At 32.3% G+C, this 26,000-nt stretch overlaps 1 protein-coding gene across 1 annotated transcript in view; it reads left to right on the forward strand.

The window, feature by feature from the left end:
* Nucleotides 1-26,000, forward strand: part of LOC134708327 (G-protein-signaling modulator 2-like) — a 58,719-nt gene that overhangs the window by 21,040 nt on the left and 11,679 nt on the right. Inside the window, exons 3-10 of the mRNA XM_063568775.1 lie at nt 16,035-16,255; nt 18,764-18,899; nt 20,093-20,235; nt 21,011-21,134; nt 21,835-21,950; nt 22,559-22,823; nt 23,642-23,727; nt 25,676-25,713. Of these exons, the coding sequence (XP_063424845.1) occupies nt 16,035-16,255; nt 18,764-18,899; nt 20,093-20,235; nt 21,011-21,134; nt 21,835-21,950; nt 22,559-22,823; nt 23,642-23,727; nt 25,676-25,713 (1,129 nt within the window). The remainder of the gene's footprint in view (nt 1-16,034; nt 16,256-18,763; nt 18,900-20,092; nt 20,236-21,010; nt 21,135-21,834; nt 21,951-22,558; nt 22,824-23,641; nt 23,728-25,675; nt 25,714-26,000) is intronic.

A 26,000-nucleotide genomic window follows, 5' to 3' on the forward strand; every position in this document is an offset into this window, starting at 1 on the left:
AGATTCTGAAAAAAAAACAATAAATGAACAAAAATGTCCCAATGGACAAGCAGGAATTGTCATTGTCTGGGAAACTTTAATGGAATTTAGCAGTCATTTTATTGATGCAGTCTTTTCAAATTCAGTTAGAACAGATTGCTCTACATCATAAAATAATAGCTTATTTACATATCTGTAGTTATTGATTTTTGAAGGCCGAAGCAACTTAGATCTCTGTTTCTATTAAAGTTTATATTGAGAGAAACTAAGGCCAAGAAAACCTTGACCCTTGGTTCTGAATGATTAATTTTAGAAAAATAGAGGCCATTAGATTCCTTACAAATATGATAAAGATCACCAATGTCCACTTTTATCGTAGGAATCTTACAAAATAGTCTGAAGTTACTAGTTAAATTCTGATGGTTTAGACATCAATGTGTACCCCCATGTATTAGAACTCCCTTCTGATGGATCTTTCCTCCTTTTTATTTCCTCATTCCTGAGGTCCTTTTTAATGTGGAACCACTTGAGGGTATTCACTGGTAATTGACATGAAAATGTTTTTTAGTAATTTCACTGAAGATTTTTTTTTTTTCATGAGACTTGAAATTCATTAACAATAAACAATTTAGTCATCCTAGAATGTTCGATATGATCTAAACTGTTGTATATAAACGTGATATGCAAACAGATTTATAATTTTGTTGGGTTGGGTTGCTGTCCTTATGATGCATATTTTCCTATATTCATATATATATATAACGATATTTATTTAACATGTTTTTAGTCTTTGATAATGTTTTCAAAAATTTTAATGTTTTTCTGTATCAAATTACTGGGTCATTCAAAAAATCAATATTGTAAATGGTATAATTCAAAAATTTTAAGAGTTTACAAAAAAAGGATTTTAGTTATAAAATGTCAGGAAATTCCAATAAATTATAAACAATTACATGAACTTTGTAATTCATGTTAACAAAAAGTCAAAGGTTAAAAATATTAGGATTAAAATTTATACATAGGAAATAACAAACTGGATGCATAAGTATGTTAGAAGTTGATTCCGACTCTAATGAAGAGGTATTTATTTGTTCTATTAATTTGTTGTGCCACATTAAATTTTAATATTTATAATTGCAAGATTAATATGGGGATTTCAGGTAAATCTAATCATAAAGATACATGTTTTCCCTTTTGAATGGTTTTACACTAGTAATTTTGGGGCCCTTTATAGCTTGTTGTTCGGTGTGAGTCAAGGCTCCCTTAATCGAAGACCATACTATGACTTATAATTGTTTTTCTTTTACAAATTGTGACTCGGATCGGGAGTTGTCTCATTGGCACTCATACCACATCTTATATCTATGTATCTGTTATCAGCATTTATAATTAAAAAAAACTGCAAAAGACACGATAATTGCTGTATTTCTCTTCTCTTAAAAAATGATTTTTGATGAAAAGTACACATGCATTAGCATGATTAGCTAGGTAGCTACACATTTTTAGTTTAAGAAAATTTATGTAGAATGGTGTAGAGTTTCAAAAATGTAAAAAATTCTATAACAAAAGAGGGACAAAAGATACCAGAGGGACAGTCAATCTCATAAATTCTATATTAAAGTTGGTTGATATTACATGCACTAGGGCTTGAATTATTTGTTGAAATCTCATATATATATGTTAATTGAAATAAGGAAATCCCTGGCAGATCAAGAACTTTTCCTAAGGGGGGTCCGCTGACTGACCTAAGGGGGGACCCGCTCCAGTCATGCTTCAATGATTCCCTATATAATCAACCAAATGTTTTCCACAAAAGGGCCCCCCCCTAGATCCGCCTATGGAAATAAATAAAACGATTTTAGAGAGTAAAATAAAAATTATAATGGTCTATGTTATTTTAGGATAAATCAGGCCTCTCTTTTCAATTGTTCCCTTGAAGGCCATTGCAGTCTCCTATGGTTGGTTACATGTTTGTCCTATATAGTTTCTGTTGGATAATTGTCTAATTATACCCCACGCAAAGGGTTGGGGAGGGTATAATGTTTTTGACCTGTCAGTCTGTCCGTCAGTCCTGTTTCTTGTCATCGCAACTCCTCTTAAACCACATAACACAATTTCACGAAAACTTTTTAGATCATAAGGACATACTGTGTAGTTGTGCATATCAACAGAAAATTGTGATTCAATTTTTTTTCTAGGAGTGACGCCCCTTTGAACTTTTTTACTTTAATGTACTACTGCAACAGTTTTTCATCGCAACTCCTCTCAAACCACACAACAGAATTTCATAAAACCTTTTCAGATAATAATTAAGGACATTCTACGTAGATGTGTTTATCGACAGGAAATTATGATTTAATTTTTCTTATAACACATATTTTACTTCTCCAATGACAATGTGGGTACGTGGGGTATGTGAGCGCGCTCACTGAGGTTCTTTTATTGACAATCAAACAACATCTCCATTTATGAAATGCAAGACAATATGATACATTTATAAATTCTACCCACACTACTTATACATTGTCATCAGCAGATTTGTGGCAGAGTATATGAAACAGCCACCCAACAACTCAACCAAAATTCTTAGGGAGGACTGGCTAGCATAATCTTTGATAGTCAATGATATTGATTTTTTATAACAAAAATAAATAAAATTTATTTAATGAATAATATGATAAAAACTTTTATTGGAGTTTTGAAGTTCAATACTTAATAACATATCTAATATAAATAAATAGATAATTAGATTTTCCTAAAGGTAAGTATTGATAGAAGTACTTAATTAAATGTATTTTATCAGGTGCACACTTTGGTATTGATTTAGTTACAGTTTTAATTATCATCTTTAAAAGGTTTTGAAGTTTGCTGAGGAGAATATATGTTTCCAGATTATAAAGGTACGATGATCAAATTTATTTAAAAAATTCTTCAAAATTGTAATTAAACTGAAATTGGTGTACCAATCGATGTGGTCAACTGATTAATTGATTGGCTGCATTTTAAAACGACATCAGAAGACCCATAGACTGACTATATATGATGGGGTTGTCAAACAAAATTTAAAGTTTAATTAAAATATTGAATAGAATTCCCATGATGTTGATTAAAGTTGCTACTCGAAACAATGTGAAAAAGAAGAGAAGATAAAATTATTGTCTATTTTCATCTATTTTTTTATGAGATTGTGATTGTTAGTATGAGAAATCTATTGAGGACACATGTCTATTGTTGATGATTGTGAACATTGGATGTCTTTTGGTTATTTGTGTTGTTTGATTGCTGTTTCAATGACGTGTTCCCAATTGGTTTCATGAGGTTAACTTTAAACATATTTATTTATAGTGGATTGGGAAACATGTTTTGCAACTTATATTTATCCCTTTCCAGGTGCGAGTTCTGCCTTGTAGCCTCATTAGCCTGCTCTTTTTTTCGATATCTACAAGGGTGTCTTTAACGTGCAAGAGATATATGGCTCTCTCTTAACACAGGTCAGCCATTTATCCTCCCTTTCCGACAGACTATCATCATTTGCTCAAGACTATACTCCCAATTGGTGTCAAGAGAGAGCCGAAAATTCAGTTGTGTTATTTGTGTTGTTTGGTTGCTGTTGCTATGATAATTGTTCCCCATTATATTGTTTCATGTTTATGGTCACACATAGTTATCTGTCACCAAGGTCCACTCTGGAGCACTGTTAGATAAGGGGGAGCTAAACATTCAGTTTTGTTATTTGTGTTGTTTGATTGCTGTCGCTATGATATAAATTGTTCCCCATTATATTGTTTCATGTTTATGGCCACAAGTAGTTATCTGTCACCAAGGTCCACTCTGGAGCATTGTTAGATAAGGGGGAGCTAAACATTCAGTTTTGTTATTTGTGTTGTTTGATTGCTGTCGCTATGATAATTGTTCTCCATTATATTGTTTCATGTTTATGGTCACAAGTAGTTATTTGTCACCAAAGTCCACTCTAGAGCACTGTTAGATAAGGGGGAGCTAACTCGTATGTGCTGAAGCCATTTAGGGACTGCTAGATTAATGTTCTGATAGGCATAGCTAAAACGCAAAGAAGGGTTTTATAATTTAATTGCTATAACAATTTAGACAAATGATGATAACAAATCAATTAGTAAACAATTCCAAATAATAATAATAATCTTATCAAAGTACAATTTACAAAGTATGAAATCAAAATATCAAATCCAGAGTAAAACTATTTCTCCTTAAAATATAAAATTTAAAAAAAATGCCAAAATTACTAAATCATAAAATGTACTTAATCTAAAATTCAAAATGTAAAGTCTCAAAATAAAAAGATTCTTAAAGTGTTTTTGAAGGTTTATTTATGAGTCAGAGATAAATTGTCTCAACACTACACAGTCAACTGGTAGACTGGTAGACAGTCTAATAGGTCCAGTATAATGACATGAGTAGTGTGAGGTTATGCTTCCGAAACACTGACTGCTATCTTAAAAATTCTCAAAAATAAAAGGTGAGTCAAAAATACATTTTTGTATAAACACTGCAAAGTCAACTGGTAGACTGATCCACAGTCTTACAGATCCAGTAGAATAGACAGGAATCTGATGTACAGTAGTTGTCGTTTGTTTATGTAATATATACATGTTTCTCGTTTCTCGTTTTGTTTATATAGATTAGACTGTTGGTTTTCCCGTTTGAATGGTTTTACACTAGTAATTTTGGGGCCCTTTATAGCTTGTTGTTCGGTGTGAGCCAAGGCTCCGTGTTGACGGCCGTACTTTAACCTATAATGGTTTAATTTTTAAATTGTTATTTGGATGGAGAGTTGTCTCATTGGCACTCACACCACATCTTCCTATATCTATTGAGCAGTGCAAGTTTAGGTTTCCAAAAGGTGACTGCTTTTTCAAAATTTCATGTTATTAATACTCAAACACAAAATTACTCAATATGGCTCGCATGTTAATAGTATTCTCATTAGCTAAAAAAAGACGTTAATTAACAAAGCCTAATCCTATAATGTTTTGATAAAATCTTAAACTTTCAAAGTGACATATATATATATGCTTATTACAATGAATATTTCAAAATAAAGTGCTTTGAGCAAACTGTGACATTTCGAGTACTAATGCCACAGCATAGGTAAAATTAAATAAACAAATTAATTGAAATTTTACTAAATACAAACACCATGACAAATACCACCAACGTGTTTTGGTTATCTGTGTTGTTTGGTTGCTGTCTCAATGATTTGTTCCCCATTATATTGTTTCATGTTTATGGTTGCAAGGTGTAATCCCTACAATGTGTTTTGGTTATCTGTGTTGTTTGGTTGCTGTATCTATGATATGTTATACCCTTGTGTCTGACCAACTCAGCATTTCATTGCTAAATTTTTTTCTGAATCATTATAACATATACCTTGGGCAGTCTGCACCAAAATCCTTTCCAATTATTAATCCATAGACAAATATTTCCATATTTTTCTTCAAACATAATTTTTCAAATATTAATTAGTCCTTATAAATGTTTCACTAGTCTGGTGCATATAAGAGATTGTCGCTATAAAAACAGCAGGGCGCCCAAGAATAAGCTAAAAAAAAAAGGCACGGGCGTCAATTAAAAAGGCCATTGATTGTATTACCGTAAAATCCATTGATTGTATTACAGTTAAACCCATTAATTGTATTACAGTAAAACCCATTGATTATATTACAGTAACCCATTGAATATATTACAGTAAAACCTATTGATTGTTTTACAGTAAAACCTATTGATTGTATTACAGTAAAACCTATTGATTGTATAACAGAAAAAAACATTGATTATATTACAGTAAAACCCATTGATTATATTACAGTTAAACCCATTGATTATATTACAGTAAAACCCATTGATTGTATTACAGTAAAAGCCATTGATTACAGTAAAACCTATTGATTGTATTACAGTAAAACCCATTGATTATATTTCAGTAAAAACCATTGATTTATATTTCAGTAAAACCCATTGATTATATTACAGTAAAACCCATTGATTGTATTACAGTAAAACCTATTGATTATATTGCAGTAAAACCTATTGATTATATTACAGTAAAACCCATTGATTGTATTACAGTAAAACCTATTGATTATATTACAGTAAAACCTATTGATTGTATTACAGTAAAATCAATTAATTATATTATTTTGCAATTTACACCCATTTAACGTAATTATTTTGAGTGTTAATGCCTGCTAATATTATTGAGAATTATTGGGGATCAATTTGTATAAACTTGCGAATGGATCCATAACATCATCTCCTAGTACATGTGTTCTTTGGTTACTGTTGTGGACATATATTCACTGTTTATTGCCTCTAAATGTGAGTTGAATGTACTAATATCAATTTTTGGTTTTGGTATTTTACATTTTCATTTTCACTTGACTTTCCAAGCTGTAGAAACATTCATGGTTAACATTTCCAAGTTTTGACTGAAATTGATTTCGAAGGGATTACATTTTGTGGATGTTATTTTAAGGGGGGGGGGGGGGTATTTAAATGTGTTATTTTGTGCATAATATATATAAAAATGAATAACAATGGGGAGTATCTGAAGGGTATATGTATTCAGATGGCTCATGTTTAGAACTTATGTCATCCTTCATTATCAGAATGGTTTGAGCAAATTATTTTCTGAAAGTATACTGAAAGCTAAAACAACAACATTTTGTGAAAGAATGTGAATATATTGGTATTCACTAAAACTTGTAATGAAATCTTATCTAAATGTTAACATTACAATGCAAGGTCCATTACATAATAGATATGTTTTGATTTTTAAGGGTGAACTTCCGATGAAATCTAAAAATCAAGAATTTAAAATTGTTACTAGGAAATGGTAGAGCATATGTTAAAGTGGCACTAGCTGTCAAAATCATGTTCACCAATTTGACTCAAATTTTCATATAACAATAAGTCTGAAATAAACAGTTAACAATGCATATACTAGATAATATATCAGAATTTCGTGTATATTTCATTCTAGACACCATCTAATTAACTATCAAGGTGACCTACCAAAACTACCAACAGTCTCATAGTGTGATGTAAACATACACATGAATATAAATAAATATCTTGTGCATTTGATTTTTCTATGTCTGTTTAATTTCACGTTATAATAGGATAAAAAATAAGTTAACAGCAGTTTTTTATAGAATGAGTTAAGCTAAGAGGTTAAATTGAAGGTCACAGGAATACGGATTAAATGAGGTAGCTTTATAGGATGATTAACTTGCTTATTTTGACAAAATCAAACCATACTGGCTGCTTAAAGCAAATTTATATTATTTCAATACTTCACTTTCATTCATGATTGCACAACAAAAAACATGAAAAAAGACAACAACAAAAAAATCACATTTTAAATAAAAAACCAATTGTTCAGAGAACAATTGAAGGTCTTTCCACTAGTAAAGATCTATTTTGATATTGAAATATGAAAAATCAGTTTAAAATGTTAGTTCCTATGGCTTTATGATGTATTTATATGAATTTAAAGCAAAGGTCAAAATCTAGAACGACCTATTAACCTATGACCTTGGCCTCTATTTCAAGGTCACAAACCAAGGACCTTATATCAAAGGATCCTATGTCTTTAATAAGTTTGGTTAATGAGTTATATAACTTTAGGCGTAATTCTAAATGTAAGATGGGGAAAATCTCCCATTTATTGTCTGCGCACCCTTTCAACCAAAATACACAAGTAAGGTCATGTCGCAACTAACAATTTGTGAAAAATTATTTGTTGATATGTCATACGGTATTTGAAAATAAGTAAAAATAAGCCAAAATCAAAATTTAGAATATGACCTTGACCTTTGACCTTGACCTCATTTTCATTTTTTTGGACCAAGGACCTCAAATCTAAAGACCCTAGGTCTCTATCACTTATGGTTTACTAGTTAGAAATGCATGTTACTTGAATCAATTGAAAAAGGGGAAATAACTCTCATATGGAGTCTTCATAAAGCTTCGGTCCAAATGAATATCCTTATCTTTAAGATGTAAAGAGCAATTTGGTAAAATAAATTTGTCGTAATCTTTTACGGTTGCGAAGGAGTAGTGGCCACAAGAAAAACAGTGTTTGGGGAGATAACTCTTACAACGTTAAGTATTTTGTTACGTCGTTGTAAATTTTTAAAGCGTATAAACTATACGATATCATATTTCAAATATCTAAGCAACATCTTTTGAAACAGCAATACTATGCAAGAAAAAAATTAGGCGCAAGAAAAAAAAAATAAATAATAATAATAATTAAAAACCAATTGTTCAAAGAACAATTGAAGATCTTTCCACAAGTAAAGAACTATTTTATTATCAGAATATTAAAAATCAATCTAAAATGTCAGTTCCTATGACTTTATAATGTATAAATATGAATTTAAAGCAAAGGTCAAAATCTAGAACGTCCTATAAACCTTTGACCTTCACCTCAATTTCAAGGTCACCAACTAAGGACCTCAAATAAAAAGACCCTATGTCTGTAATATGTATGGTTAATGAGTTATATCACTTTAGGCATGATTTTAAATATAAGATGGGCGAAAACTCTCATTTATTGTTTACGCACCCTTCCAACCAAGTTACAACATGTCGCAACTCACAATTTAGTAAAAATAATTTGTCAATATCTTTCACGGTTGTTGAAAATAAGAGAAAATAAGCCAAAATCAAAATTTAGAATATGACCTTGACCTTTGACCTTGACCTTATTTTCATTTTTTTGGACCAAGGAACTTAAATCCAAAGACACTAGGCCTATTTCACTGATGGTTTACAGTTAGAAACGCATATCTCTTATATCAAATGCATAAGGGGAAATAACTTTCATATGGAGTCTCCGGATACCTTCGGTCCAAATGAAATCCTTATCCTGAAGAAGTAATGAGCAATTTGGTAAAATAAATTTGTCGTAATCTTTTACGGTTGCGAAGGAGTAGTGGCCTCAAGAAAAACAGTGTTTGGGGAGATAACTCTTACAACGTAAAGTATTTTGTTACGCAGTTGTAAATTTTTAAGGCGTATAAACTATACAACATCATATTCAAAATATCTAAGGCCACACCAATTTGATTCCTTGTTCGACGGACCCGCCCGCACCTATTTTTTTCAAAACAGATTTTTTTAATTTTTATTATATTCCCGCTTCCCACATCCGGAAATCAAATCATGTCCATTTCCCGCACCGTTTTTTTGTAAATATTATATAAAGATCTCAACATTTTTTTTTTTAAATCACAGTCTACCCTTTATATAACGATTTTAAACCTATCAGCACCCCCACAACACTGTAAATATCTACGAGAATATTTGTTTCAGCATGAAACCAATTTTTTCCAAGCGGGAGTGCTCCGATATAAATAGAAATACCAGTACAGAACAAAACGTTGGTTTCTTTCCCCCTAACTTATATTCCCTATAAAAGAAATGTTCGTTGTTAAAATAAAGTACAAAGAACTTCTGAAGGATTTGCCTTCAAATGCAATTATGATGCATGGTGACGGTCATACCCGCTGCAGGTTTGTGCACCTGTCCTGGTCGATTCAGGGACCTGTCGTTCAGCAGTTATCGTTTGTTGATGTGGTTCATTGGTATTTTCACGTTTCGAAATATAATTTAGATCGTTGGTTTTCCTGTTCGAATTGTGTACAATACTAAGTTGTGGTCCCTTATAGCTTGCTGGTTGGTCTTGGTCAAAGCTCTGTGTAAAAGGTCGTACTTTGACCTATGTTTGTTATTATCAGGTCTGGACCAACCCTCCCTCAGACAAGGGCCTTGAAGTGGTCATTTTACCATGTTTACTGTTGTAGAAAAGAAAATAGAAATACTAAGGATTTGTACAGTGCTATTATACAAAACCTTTGACAACTTAGAATTTTTTCTAGAGGAGAAATACATTATTTTTCAAAAAGAGGAGAAAGACATTATATTTTAAACAACTTTTCTAAAAGAGGGATGGGTCCATTTATTTTGAATAATATTAAACTGTTAAAGTAAATGTGTTAACATGGTTAAAGTCCAGGAATATTACAAAGTTCTTGGACATGTTTTGACCATCTAATACCAAATATTATAGTTCTTTGGGAAAATATAAGCCCTTTTGTACTTAAAGTGTTTTATAAAAAAATTATTATAACTTATTTTGACCCCTCATAAAAGGGATATTCATCACATTAAGGGGCTGTTCTGAACCTGATTATGACTTGGATGGAGAATTGTCTCATTGTCAGTCACACCATAGAAGTAATATTTAAAAGGACACATACATAGACCAGATTTAATTATTCAATTATTTCTTGTTGAACAGGGAAAAAATACTTCATAAATTAAAGAAATGTCAAGGTACAAGTGATAAATCAAGTTTTAATATAGTCAAAACCTAATATTTTATGTTTACAAAAAAAAATTATAATCGCTCGCCTTTACTTTTTAAGCTTCGCCTCTAAAATTTGCAAATTAAATATTTTTTTATTAAAATTTTCAAATCGCTCGCTCGCCCCAATTTTTGGAGTCCAAAAATCCGTAGAACAAGAAATTAAATTGGTGTGGCCTAAGCGACATCTTTTGAAACATCAATACTATGCAAGAAAAAAATTTAGGCGGAAGAAAAAAAAAAAATAATAATCAGAACAAATTCAATAGGTCTTTCCACGGAACGGTGGAAAGACCTAATAATCAGAACAAATTCAATAGGTCTTTCCACGGAAAGGTGGAAAGACCTAATTATTTATACATCTCGTAGCTAGTGCCCCTTTTAAGGAAATAAATAAGCTAATAATAAAATATTATTGTTTGATTTATAATAGGAAATGTTTGTAGTTCTGTTGCCAAAACCTGCCATCATGTTTTATTGCAACAAAATAGTATCTTCTATTATTAAAATTTGAAGATGATATCTTTAAGTAGATGTATGATTTTTATCCTTGAACATTGTTAAACGACCATTTTGTGATATTGCACTTTTGTGTTTTGTGTAAATATCAAAACATAAAAGTCTCTTATAGTTGTTTAAGCATCCAAATGCATTCGAAATTTAATATTGTGTATTATTTGCATTATTTTTGTATGTTACTTATAGTGGTAGATAAGACTAGAATAAACTTGAACTTGGTTATGGAGCTATTTGATTTTTATATAATGACTGAATAAGGCTAATTCAGACTATTTCTGATTGGATTCTCCTCTGAGTTCAGTATTTTTGTGATTTTACTTTTTACCTACACTACAGTGTTCTCCCCTGAAATTTCCAATAGTAACCTGGATATTAACATAGCACTGTTTTTTCAAAAAATAATGCACTGTGGCCCTTTACATTCTATTATACTATCTTCCAATATAGAACCATTTTAGAGAATATAGCACCAGGGTACTACTGTGTACAGTAGGAGGTGCTTTCCCAAGCTACACATCAAGTTTTTAGCTCAACGGGGCTCTTTGCACCGGGGTTTGGGGCCCCATGTGTGCTTATGCCATCACTTGGCGTCTGTCTTCTGTCGTCGTTGTAAACTATTTAAAAAATCTTCTCCTTTGAATCTACTGGGCCAAATACCTTCAAACTTTAACTGAATTTTCCTTATGGTATCTTGTTTATAAATTGTATCGGAAGTTTTGATCTGTGTACAAACATGGCCGCCATGGCTAACGCTTATTAAAGGTCGAACAAGGAACATGACAAAAACATGCATAACCAACCCCTAGCTAATGGGTTAAATTGAAGGTCATTTTGTGGTAGGTGTGTTTGTTATTCTATATAAACTAATTTTCTGAATGCTATATTTGTTGTGTAGTAACTTGAATTTTTACCTGCTTCTGTTTGAGGTTCAAATTTGCAAATTGATAAGATATATAATAATCCATTTTTATTAAAGGATATATTTCATTACATTTCAGTTCTTTGACCATTTTATTTTGTGTCATGAACCTATGCTTATCAAATTTTCAATCACAATCCAGAGCTGTTTTAAGCTTAGATGCTGTGTCCATACTTGCTCAACTGTTCAGTGTTCGACCTCTGCAGGAAATTCTGGTTTTCTGTCTCTGACAGCCTCTTGTTATCATTCATACGCAACTAGACACTGGCACAGTCTTGTTGCTTTACTTGTATAATCAATCATCTGAAAAGCTATATCAGTTGTCTGGGAAAAAATAGAGAGTTACTACATACTGGTTCATGGGAGGAGGTGACAGATGAGACTTTCCTATTTAAATAATTTTGTAAAAGCCTTGATAACTGCTGGAAAGTTTGTTCATATGATGTAAAGTCATGTAGATGGAAATAACAAAGTCCTTTTAGGAGATGTGCAAAAAATACAGGAGGAGAAACAGGAGGTATATTTAAGTTCTTCTTAAACAATATATATAGTTGTTGTTTTAAATTTAGTTCTTGTGGAAAAAATGATGAATTTGAAATAAATATAACCGATCTGACTGTAATTATTTTCATTGCTGTGAAACAGTTGCCTTGATTCATGAAATTTAACACTGATTTCTGGTTTTGATTTAACTGGATGTCTTTGACAGGAAAAAGTTCTTTATCATCAATGCATTTGCTTAAAGCATAATGTATAATATCTAATGATATCAAGTAATGTTTATGAACATAGAAGAAGGAAGCTAGCATCAGCCATCCTGATAATGCATCCGATTGTGTTCCTATCACCAGATGACTCAGGTCACGTCTGTACTTGTAGTACTTCTCTTTGTTGTTTGATACACGTTGGTTTAGTGACTTTTGTGCAACAATGTGCTGTGTCCTAGCCAGTTTTATTGTAAATATATCTCGGGAAAGAACAGTTTTAGAATGATGTAGCAAGTTATATAGTAGGCTATGATACTTAAGGTCAGGATAACGAAATGTATGTAATTTTGTTCTAAAAATTCCGTTTACTGAATCGACTTCACAAGTTAGTCCTTTGAAATCGTTCAGAGTCTGTGAATATTTAAAACACTGAATTCCTTGTTTATATAGATTTCTCAGGATTCCAATTAATTTGTCTTTGTTTGTAGTATGGAATCTTAAATAAAATAAATTATTTTCAGAAATGAAATAATGTAACAGTGTCTCATATTCTATACAGTATAATAGTCTCTTAAAACAAGCCATGAAGCATGGGATGATATTATCTGGTCTCCATATTGATGGGTCTGATTCTTCAGAGATCCAAAACATTAAAGTCTTTAGAAAGTAGGAACACAGTAAACCTTTCAAATCCTCACATATATCCACAATTTCTTTTAGCAAGATTTTCAATAAAGCATAGCATAAAAACTGTGTATGTCTGAATGAAAATATGAGAAATTTTTCAGCTACAGAAAACGAAATTCTCCACTGGAGATTTTCATTGCAGGATCCTTTCAAGCCAATTGGAACAAATAATACACCACATGAGGTTATTTTTGAAATGATGTCTGCTGGTGGCCATGTTGTACGTGGTCTGTATATCCATGGTTTGGCTTGGGATATCCATTGGTCACATTTTAAGCAGTGTGCAAAATCATACACACCCATTTTGTCTGATAAACAAGGCCCATGAGTTTTTTGAAGGAGTCCAAATGAGTTATGAGTTAAATGTATATTCAGAAGGGACATTTTGTAAAGTTCATTTGAAAGTAGACATTCCTGAGAGTTATCTTCTACGATTTGTTTGAGTTCAGTATCCTGCATATAAATGTTGCTGAAAAGACGTAGTAATGTGAAACAGGGTGTAGTGTCATCTGTATCCATAATCAGAGGAATGTTATCATGATTGGAACTAACCTCTCTATAATGTCTATCAGACTCATAAACATTATATTTGGAATCTACAAACATTAAATCTAAATCACTGCCATTAAGATTAAGACCTTCACCTTTACTACCACTAGTAATACCGTTCTCTGTTCCAATGTCTTGTATTATGTAAACCAATCTCCTGACTTTTACTTCCTCCTCAGATCCAATCTTTTTACAAAGGTACTTGTAGTAATCAATTGATTGCTTTTTATCTGTGGACATTTTTATTCTGAAATGGAAAAGTTTACTGACATTTGATTTTTAACCGGATTTTTGTGACAAAAATGTCAGTTATTGATTGGGGATGGGGGTTGGGGGGGGGGGGGGGGGGGGGGCAGGCAGCAACCAAATGTTGTCTGTGCATTAACTCATGAACCATTCAACCAAAGCTTTTAAAATTTTAATATGTTGTTACTGACAACGAAATGGAGGTCAAGTTCAATAATGACCATTTTGACTTTTACGGTTCTGGAGTTATGGTTCTTGAATGATTGAAAAATTGTGTTTCCAGTCCTGTCCATGCATTAACTCATGAACCGTTCAACCAAAGCTTTTCAAATTTTAATATGTTGTTACTGATGACAAAATGGAGGTCAAGTTTGATATTGATGATTTTCACTTTAACCGTGCATCATTTATGGTTCTTGTTATATTGAAAAATGCCAGGACACGGATAAATATTAATAAATCCGGTTTGCTGTCGCTCTGACAGCCTCTTGTTTAAAAACAAAATGAGATGAAGAGCATTCTTCCATAATAGACACCAACCTAACAATACACCAAAAACCAAGACATACAAGAGGTCTTTTATTGTTAGTTCTCTGAGTTGGTTCCTTAAATACAACGTCCAGTTAAAGATAAGATGAACTTTCAAATGTAATCTTTTCAATCTACAAAAATGCCAATATATATGAAACCAAATATTTACCCCTTACTAGGGCAAAAATGTCAGGCATGTTCACATGTGTGGCATTTTGCCAGTGTGTAGCTTAAGTCCCTTATGTGATGAAAAATAAAATAACAAAAATACGGAACTACTGTGGATTCATTTATTTTCGTGGGTACCAACTTTCATGGATTGCGAAAAACTCACATATTCAGGGATATTTAAATTTGTTGTTTTAGAAAAGTTTGCATGTATTCCTTTGGAAAATTTGTATTTGGTTAAACATCCCACTAAATCTACAAAAATTGGTATCCAAAGAATATTAATGAATCCACAGTATTAGAAAATTTTAAACTGAAAGTTCCCAAGCAAATGGCATAATCAAAAGTTCAAACACATCAAAAGAATAGAATCAACAACTGTCATATTCCAGACTTTGTACAGACATTTTCTTATATATATTACCAAACCAAAACAAGCTTAATTAATACCTCTCTTGATGTTGGATAACATAAACCGACAATATCTGTGATCCAAAGGGATGGGGTGGAGGCTTTGAAGATTTTGTTTATCATTTACCCCTTGAATTACCGGTAAACATGATTATCAATACGGGTACTTATGTTTACCAGATTATCAATTCAGGCTTCATGTGGCCTTTATCAGTTTATACACACAAAATTTAATGAAGGACAAAAAAATTGGAGAAACACAAGTCTCCTTTTGTTCCCATACAAATTTTTCTCAACTTTTCTGTACTGAGTGTTGAAATATTTTTTCCCCATTTTCCCATTTTATATTTCCATATACAGATATCATTGTGTGCACTAACTATTGCGATATTTTAAGAATGGTCACATACAATGCAAGATTAATTTTTGCGACTTCAGAAAAAGTGTCGGACAGATATATGCAACAAATGTGAGAATGTGAGTTCTCGCCTAGTTGCATTATTCGCATTATAAAAAACCTCGCAATAATTTCAGAACTTACAGTATTTATTTTTTTAATTTTCATTAATATGTACAATTCACTATTTATATAGAAATATTTTTTGCAACCCTTTCATTTGTTCATTGTTCCAAGTTCTGTATAGCTGAGAAATTAGCCCTGAAAAAATCATCCTTTTCATTTAGACAACAAAGTTATACATATTTCTCTAAAGTTTGTTATATATACATGATATAGAAATAAGGAGATGTGGTATGGTTGCCAATGAGACAACTATCCACCAGACACCACATGAAGTGAATGTAAGTAATTATACATGATCATTGTGTTGTCAAGAAGTGCAAGAATGTGAATAATGTAAAAGGATTCAGTTATAAATGTTTATCTTCACAAATTCCTCTTTTATAGATGGACTGTTCCTGTATGGAACTAGCCCTGGAGGGAGAGCGGCTATGTAAGGCTGGAGACTGTCAAACAGGTGTCCAGTTTTTCGAAGCAGCCGTCCAGGCAGGAACAGATGATCTGAAAACTCTCAGTGCCATATACAGTCAGCTTGGCAATGCTTATTTCTACCTCCAGGAGTATGGCAAGGCACTGGATTACCACAAATTAGATCTCACTTTGGCCAGGTAAGTCAGAAGTATGGAAAGACACTGGATTACCACAAATTAGATCTCACTTTGGCCAGGTAAGTCAGGAGTATGGCAAGGCACTGGATTACTACAAATTAGATCTCACTTTGGCCAGGTAAGTCAGAAGTATGGAAAGACACTGGATTACCACAAATTAGATCTCACTTTGGCCAGGTAACTCAGGAGTATGGCAAGGCACTACATTACCACAAATTAGATCTCACTTTGGCCAGGTAAGTCAGGAGTATGGCAAGGCACTACATTACCACAAATTATATCTCACTTTGGCCAGGTAAGTCAGGAGTATGGAAAGACACTTGATTACCACAAATTATATCTCACTTTGGCCAGGTAAGTCAGGAGTATGGCAAGGCACTACATTACCACAAATTAGATCTCACTTTGGCCAGGTAAGTCAGAAGTATGGCAAGGCACTGCATTACCACAAATTAGATCTCACTTTGGCCTGGTAAGTCAGAAGTATGGCAAGGCACTGCATTACCACAAATTAGATCTCACTTTGGCCAGGTAAGTCAGGAGTATGGAAAGACACTGGATTACCACAAATTATATCTCACTTTGGCCAGGTAAGTCAGGAGTATGACAAGGCACTGCATTACCACAAATTAGATCTCACTTTGGCCAGGTAAGTCAGGAGTATGGAAAGACACTGCATTACCACAAATTAGATCTCACTTTGGCCAGGTAAGTCAGGAGTATGGAAAGACACTGCATTGCCACAAATTAGATCTCACTTTGGCCAGGTAAGTCAGGAGTATGGCAAGGCACTGCATTACCACTAATAAGATCTCACTTTGGCCAGGTAAGTCAGGAGTATGGAAAGACACTGGATTACCACAAATTAGATCTCACTTTGGCCAGGTAAGTCAGAAGTATGGAAAGACACTTGATTACCACAAATAAGATCTCACTTTGGCCAGGTAACTCAGGAGTATGGAAAGGAATTGGATTTCCACAAATTAGATCTCACTTTGGCCAGGTAAGTCAGGAGTATGGCAAGGCACTGGATTACCACAAATTAGATCTCACTTTGGCCAGGTAAGTCAGGAGTATGGAAAGACACTGGATTACCACAAATTAGATCTCACTTTGGCCAGGTAAGTCAGGAGTATGGCAAGGCACTGGATTACCACAAATTAGATCTCACTTTGGCCAGGTAAGTCAGAAGTATGGCAAGGCACTGCATTACCACAAATTAGATCTCACTTTGGCCAGGTAACTCAGGAGTATGGCAAGGCACTACATTACCACAAATTAGATCTCACTTTGGCCAGGTAAGCCAAGAGTATGCCATCATGCCGCAAGGCACTGGATTATCACAAATGAGATCTCTTTTGGCCAGATAAGGGAAGGTGTCAAGTTGTATTTTATGGAGAGGATGAATTTGAGAAGAGTTTCAGACAAATGAGCAACCGTTGTTAATAGCTCACACTAACCCTGTAGAAAATGCAGGTACCTATAGCTAAAAATAGTAATATTGCACATACTAATTTTAGGGAACGCAGGGAAACTTAAAGTCATGCCAAAATGTCATTTATTTACCAAAGCATAATTCAAAACTTGGCATTAAACATGCAACAATCAATCAATCAATAAATGAAAACATGTCAAGAAATGTGCATACAAAAGCAATGATAAGTGTATAATTTGGTAGATACATGTTACAATGAAGGCATATTTATATGATTGAACGACACATATCCTTGTCCAATTTCTGTGATCATATTTGTTTTAATTGAAAAGGTTAATCACATTGAATCTGTCAAGTAAGCAGATTTAACTCTTTTTAGTAATCTGTGATGTGTAAAAAGAGTTTTCTGAGAATAAGCCCTTGAAAGTGTACATATTGTTAAAAATGGATGGCCTATACACAAACATTATTAAGAAAATCACCAACAGAATTAATTAGCAAAAATATACTCAGTTTTCCATGAAAAGTATGTCATTTTAAATATCCATTCTGAAGTGATGCATGTTAGAAGTATGTAACAAACAATAAAAAGAGTAAAGCAAGCAGAATGAAAAGAAGGTAGCTATAAAAAAAGAGATTAATTTTTCATCTTTAGGTTTAATTCTGTCGTGATTACTGATGTTCTGCATATTATATCAGATACTTGTACGTAGTTGACTAATGGAAAAAAATAAATAACTATATGAAATTATATGCAAAAAAAAGACCCATTTTTTTTTACCCCTGACGTGACCCACGCAGGTCATTAAGGTTAACTATTGTCTGTCTATAAGGACATCTCAAAATTCATTTCAATTCTTTTAACTTTAATAAATGATTTGCCTCATCCATATGTTATGAAACTTATAAGCTTATCACCACAAATCACACAGATCAAGTTCGATTTTAGGTGGTGTCACTTAAACATTCTAAAGTGATGCCCCTTTATAATGTTTTATGCAAGCTAGGTATCATAAATGAACACATTTGTGTATTTTGAATCAACTGACAGAAAGGCTATTTGTTATTTTTAGAACCTTAGGAGATATGATTGGTGAAGCCAAAGCCAGTGGCAATTTAGGCAACACGCTCAAAGTTCTACAAAAGTTTGATGAAGCTATTGCCTGCTGCAACAGGCACTTAGAAATATCCAGACAGCTTTCAGATAAGGTAAGTCTTAGGATGACATCACTTGCTTTAACAGACATGAAATAACTTAACAATGATAATTATATTGCAATGTTTATGTATCAATAGATCTGATTGGATGACAATCATTGATCAATTTTCGTTTAGATTTAAGGAGGCAAAATTTCTTGATATGCAATTTTTGTCAGGCTGCGACATTTATGTTGGGAAAGCAAGACATAGCCTAGATTCTGTGACGGTGAGTCACTCATCGGCTTCACATTAAAGTTTAATTACACATCAATAACTTTGTCTAACCTTCATGGAATTTCATAAGATTTGGAAGAAAGCTTGTTTATAACCAAAATACTGAACTGTAAAAAAATCAGTTTTTTTTTTGTAATTTACTGATAAATGGACTTTTCATGCCCCACCTACGATAGTAGAGGGGCATTATCTTTTCTGGTCTGTTCGTCCCACTTCAGGTTAAAGTTTTTGGTCAAGGTAGTTTTTGATGAAGCTGAAGTCCAATCAACTTGAAACTTAGTACACATGTTCCTTATGATATGATCTCTCTTATTTTAAAACAAAATTAGAACATAGAAATTAAAAGTGTGAGTTTCAGGTTAAAGTTTTTGGTCAAGGTAGTTATTGATGAAGTTAAAGTCCAATCAACTTGAAACCCAATTTCATGGTCCATTGAACATGGAAAATTATAGTGCGAGTGGGGCATCCATGTACTTTGAACATTCTCTTGGTTTTTTTATTAAATTTAAAGTTTTTAACATTCAGATTCAGTTTGTGGTTTAAGTTTTTTCGTCATCAATAACTTTGTCCAACATTAGGGGATTTTATGAAATTTGGACAGAAGCTTTTATATGACCAAAAGACAGGAAGCAACTGGGCTGGTCAAACAGTCATGGAATAACAGTAAACTAGCAGCAGGAATGGTAGAAATCTTTATTTTATCTATAATAAGGAGAAATAATGGATTTGTATAATCAAGGGAATGTTAATTTCTTTACAGGTAGGAGAAGCAAGGGCTTTGCACAACCTTGGTAATGTTTATCTAATTACAGGAAGGAAAAGCAAGGGATTTGTATAACCTTGGTAATGTTTATCTAATTACAGGTAGGAGAAGCAAGGGCTTTGTATAACCTTTGTAATGTTTATCTAATTACAGGTAGAAGAAGTAAGGGCTTGGTATAACCTTGGTAATGTTTATCTTATTACAGGTAGGAGAAGCAAGGGCTTTGTACAACCTTGGTAATGTTTATCATGCAAAAGGCAAACATATGGGGAAGTGTGGAGACCAGGATCCAGGGGAATTTCCTCTAGAGGTCAAGGAAGCCTTACAAAAAGCTGCTGAATACTATGAGTATGTTAATTTTTACCAATTTTATCCTCCTTTGTGAGTATAGACATGTGTAGGATTCTAACCTATAATGTGACCCAGTAAACAAATTCTATTATACATATCAATTTGTCATTTACTGTGCTTATACAAAAAGCTTTGACCCTTCAGAATACAAATATAGTACATTATCGGACCACAGATGAATTATCACATTGTGATTGGTTAAACGACGTCTCGTGGTGACCCCCTATGAGACCATATAGGGTTAGTAAGTTTCATATGGGGTTCATGAAGCGTTAATGGCGAGGTTATCTATTAATGTTGTTGTGTTTCATTATTTATTTTTCAACAAAACGCCGCAGAAAAAGTCTAGCGTCCGATAAATTAGTTGTACGGTTAACTACTGACCCCCTACGGATCCATAGAGGGTGAATAAAATTCATAGGGGACTTGGCCTTCTGCCTCACCCCCTATGGATTTTAATAACCCTCTATGGATCCGTATGGGGTAAGTAGCAAACCATATAACTTATATTAAGTCTACAGTAGTTAACACATGTTCAAATCTCATAAATCAATAAATGGGAAGAATTGCTGAATTTTTCGTTTCCATTCTCTAACTTATATTTCATGCATCAACCAAATTTTATGCATGATGCTTATAAAAACAAAACAGAGATCAATTTTGTGGTGTCAATTAAACTGTTCTGCAGTAATGCCTCTTTCTATGCATGAAAAGTTGTGTGTAAAATGGTGTTTTCAAGGTAAACATTTCAGTTTATGTTTATCTATTTCAGAGAAAACCTGCGATTAGTTAAAGAACTTAGTGATAAAGCTGCTCAAGGTCGAGCGTGTGGTAACCTTGGTAACACACATTACCTGCTGGGAAACTTTAAATTAGCAATCCGTTACCATGAAGAAGTAAGTATGTTTTGATTTATATTTTTTTTCATTCTGGGTGTCTCTTTGTTCATTTGTCCGTCTGCCTGTCATGCTTCAGGTTTAAGTTTTTGGTCAAGGTAGTTTTTGATGAAGTTCAAGTCCAATCAACTTTAAACTTAGTACACATGTTTCCTAGTATGATATGAACTTTCTAATTTTAATGCCAAATAAGAGTTATGACTTCAATTCAACTGTCCAATGAACATAAAAATAATAGTAAGAGTGGGGCATCCATGTGCTATGGACACATAATAATGGCTTTGTGTGCAAGTTTGAATATAAGGTTCTAAACACTAATTAAACATCAATTACTGTATCATTTCTAAATCGATTTAGAAAATAAGAAATGATTGAACAGATTTTAAATTCCTTATATTAATTGTTACTTCAGCAATGATATGTTTCACTATTTTCTTCCTTTCAATTTTTCAACTTTTAAAAAGCAACCAATTGAACAAGTTCAGCTATTTAATTTTGAATGAAGAATTTCGCCAAAATAAAATTATGTAACTCCCTCCCCAAAAATACTTCTATACAACGTATTGATAAATTGGGAATATAAAAAGTGACGTGGTGTTTACATCAATGAAACTGAAACCCAACAACAAATAAACAAAAATGTAAGAAATTGAGTCAGTTACCTAGTTATATTCATTATTTAACAAACTTAATATTTTAGAGATTGTCCATTGCTAAAGAGTTTGGAGACAAGTCTGCAGAGAGAAGGGCTTACAGTAATTTAGGAAATGCTCACATATTTCTCAATGAATTTGAGACTGCCTGCGATGATTATAGGTATAAGTCATTTATTTTCATGGGTACTCATTTTCTTGGATAGAATAGCATCTGTATCAAGGTATCGGGCAAATAATTTGATACCCCAGACAATAGACTCATCAGTGCCTCTCAGATAAAAAAAAATTAGAAATACAAAGTTGAAGAGGATTGAGGACCCAAAATTGCAAAAAGTTGTGCCCAATCATCACTATATTCAGGAATTTTTCCAATAAATACAGCCATTAGAGTGAAAATTCTCTAGCATTTAGACTACAGGAGGAATTATGTAGAATAATTATGAATCCATAATTGGATGGACAGGGGTAAAACAATATGCCACCTAACTTTTAGTTTGGGGAGCTTAAAAATGGTAGCAGTTGTCAGAGTTAGTTAAAAGAGATCCCTTTAAACAACTTTTCATAAGTAAAAAAAATGGATAAAGATGTGTTAACTAGTGCAACGCTTTCTAAATATTTTGACTGATCTGTTGGACAATTTTGCAACTTTTAAGGCTAACATCTATCCTAAATTTGTTTCTACAACAAGAAGCACAAATCATTAGTTTTGAACCTTTACCTCAAAGAAACTTTTGGACTTTTAAACTAATATATTTGAATATGTTTCAGGAAATCCTTACAGATAGCCAAACAATTAGGAGACAAAGCTTTAGAAGCCCAAGCTTGTTACAGTTTAGGCAATACTTATACATTACTAAGAGACTATGAAAAAGCTATTGAATATCATTTAAGACATTTAGAAATAGCACGCGAGTTAGAGGATAGAGTAGGAGAAGGTCGTGCATGCTGGAGTCTAGGAAATGCACACAAGGCATTGGGGCACCATGAAGAGGCATTACCATATGCAAATAAACACTTACAGATATCAAGAGAGGTAATTCTTTTAAAAGTTTAAACCAGCTGCAGTTTTATGCACCTGTTGTAAGTCAGGAGTCTGATGTTCAGTGGTTGTTGTTTGTTGATGTGGTTCATAAGTGTTTCTCATGCTCATTATTTATATTGATTAGACTGTTGGTTTTCCTGTTTGAATGGTTCTACATTAGTAATGTTGGGGGCCTTAATAGTTTGTTGTTCTGTATGAGCCAAGGCTTTGTGTTGAAGAACGTACTTAGACCTTTAATCGATAGGCATTTCCATATATTGAAATAAACACTAACAAATATCAAGAGAGTTACACTGAAGTAGAAATTTATTTAATTGTCTATTAAGGTGAGAAAAAACCTGTCAGAAATAGACTCATAGATAAATAGGAGGTATGATTCTTGTCATAACTTACAGATAAATATAAAGCTACAAAAAACATTTAAATTTAAACTGGGATCATAAACAGTTAACATATAATCATAGACCAGGAAAAACAGTTTCGTTTCAATTCAAATATAAACCTCAAAATCAAATGTACAAAATATAATTGAATTGTTTCAATCCATAAAATATGCAAATGAATGATTTTGGTTTTATTCATTTTTAAACACTACATATACACATATTATTTTTATCATTTGTTAGATTATTGATGAATGGTAATAAGATACAAAATTAATATTTTTTCTGGTTATGTTCATATTAATTTTGATGTTTAATTGAAAGTAAGAGTTTTTATACAATTAATGTCATTTTGAATAGTGCAACAAAAAGATAATGACAACACATTTGTTAATTAAAAGGTAATGTACAATGTTATGATTGTAGATAGGAGATGAAACTGGACAGTTAACAGCAGAGATGAATTTAGTTGATTTACAAACAGCTTTAGGTATCACAGATTTACATGATATGTGAGTGTTTACTTAATGGAACAAAATACCAAAATAAACAAATCAAAATCTACATGTGAGTGTTTACTTTACCTGAACAAAATATAAATAAACAAAACAAAATCTACATGTGAGTGTTTACTTTACCAGTCTTCACGACGAACTGTTAAATCTACAGGCCCGGAGCTCAATTTTAATTTTATTTTAGTTAGATTCTGTTGGCCTGAAGATAGGATTTTTACAGGTCCGAGAGCAATTTTACAAGCCTGGGGCTGCTGGGATGCCACTCAGCACGAAAACTGCTTTACTGAACAAAAAACAAAAATAAACAAATCAAAATCGACGTGTGAGTGTTTACTTTACTGAACAAAATACAAATAGACACACCAAAATCTACATGTGAGTGTTTACTTTACTGAACAAAAAACAAAAATAAACAAATCAAAATTGACGTGTGAGTGTTTACTTTACTGAACAAAATACAAATAGACACACCAAAATCTACATGTGAGTGTTTACTTAACTGAAAAAATACCAAAATAAACAAATCAAAATCTACATGTGAGTGTTTACTTTACTGAACGAAATACGAATAAACAAATCAAAATCTACATGTGAGTGTTTACTTTACTGAACGAAATACGAATAAACAAATCAAAATCTACATGTGAGTGTTTACTTTACTGAACGAAATACGAATAAACAAATCAAAATCTACATGTGAGTGTTTACTTTACTGAAAAAATACCAAAATAAACAAATCAAAATCTACATGTGAGTGTTTACTTTACTGAACGAAATACCAATAAACAAATCAAAATCTACATGTGAGTGTTTACTTTACTGAACGAAATACGAATAAACAAATCAAAATCTACATGTGAGTGTTTACTTTACTGAAAAAATACCAAAATAAACAAATCAAAATCTACATGTGAGTGTTTACTTTACTGAACGAAATACGAATAAACAAATCAAAATCTACATGTGAGTGTTTACTTTAATGAACAAAATACAAATAAACAAATCAAAATCTACATGTGAGTGTTTACTTTACTGAACGAAATACGAATAAACAAATCAAAATCTACATGGGAGTGTTTACTTTACTGAACAAAATACAAATAAACAAATCAAAATCTACATGTGAGTGTTTACTTTACTGAACAAAATACAAATAAACAAATCAAAATCTACATGTGAGTGTTGACTTTACTGAACAAAAAAACAAAAATAAACAAATCAAAATCTACATGTGAGTGTTTACTTTACTGAACAAAATATAAATAAACAAATCAAAATCTACATGTTAGTAAATAAAATTGAGAATGGAAATGGGGAACGTGTCAAAGAGACAACAACCCGACCATAGAACCAAAATCTACATGTGAGTGATGACTTTACTTAAAAAATACAAAAAAATATTCAAAATCTACATGTGAGTGTTTACTATACTGAAAAAATACCAGAATAAACAAATCAAAATCTACATGTGAGTGTTTACTTTACTGAACAAATACAAAACCAAAATACACACACCAAAATCTACATGCCAGTTTTAACTTTACTGGGAAGATTCAGTTTTAATCTATTTTTCTTACAACCCTATGAAATTACTTAAAGAAGCATTCAAGACTTTTAATTGTTTTTTCAATTTGATCTTGAAAACAAGATTTCTATCAAGTTTTACTTTTATTGACCTTTGCACTTTATTGTAAAAGCTTGTGTCATCATGATTGAATGTAACAGTTCATTTAAAAATGAAGATTGATTTAAGCATGACATAAGATTGCTCTTAGCCAATCAGAATAAAGTATTATAATGAAATATGCATCTAATGTAATTATGAATAAATGAATTAACGTAAACTAGTAATAACTTGCCTGTCAAGAAGCTGCTTGATATATTTGCCATGACTTATATTGGAGATTGAGGAAGAGAGAAATTAACCTAATGATTTTTTTTCCAGCAAACTACAAACCAAAGACGAAACAGATTTACCCCTGTGTGAGTATCTATTGATCACCATTATTTAGGATTTTGGGATAGATATACAGATTATACAAAAACTTCTAGGAAGTTGGTCTGTTTCTGGCAAGAACAAATTTATTTTATTTCATTCTATTAAAGTTAAAATGCTTATTTGCTATGTAGAAACCACTTTTGTGAACTCAAAAAGTCAAAATATGTATTTTTGTGCTAAACTTTTTGACCCAAATTTGACAAACTTGGTAGAATTATTTGATTATTATCACCATTTCTTGACCATACTATAGGGTTAACTTTATTTGACA

Source organism: Mytilus trossulus, chromosome 2 (genome assembly GCF_036588685.1).
Source record: "Mytilus trossulus isolate FHL-02 chromosome 2, PNRI_Mtr1.1.1.hap1, whole genome shotgun sequence".
Lineage (NCBI taxonomy): Eukaryota > Metazoa > Mollusca > Bivalvia > Mytilida > Mytilidae > Mytilus > Mytilus trossulus.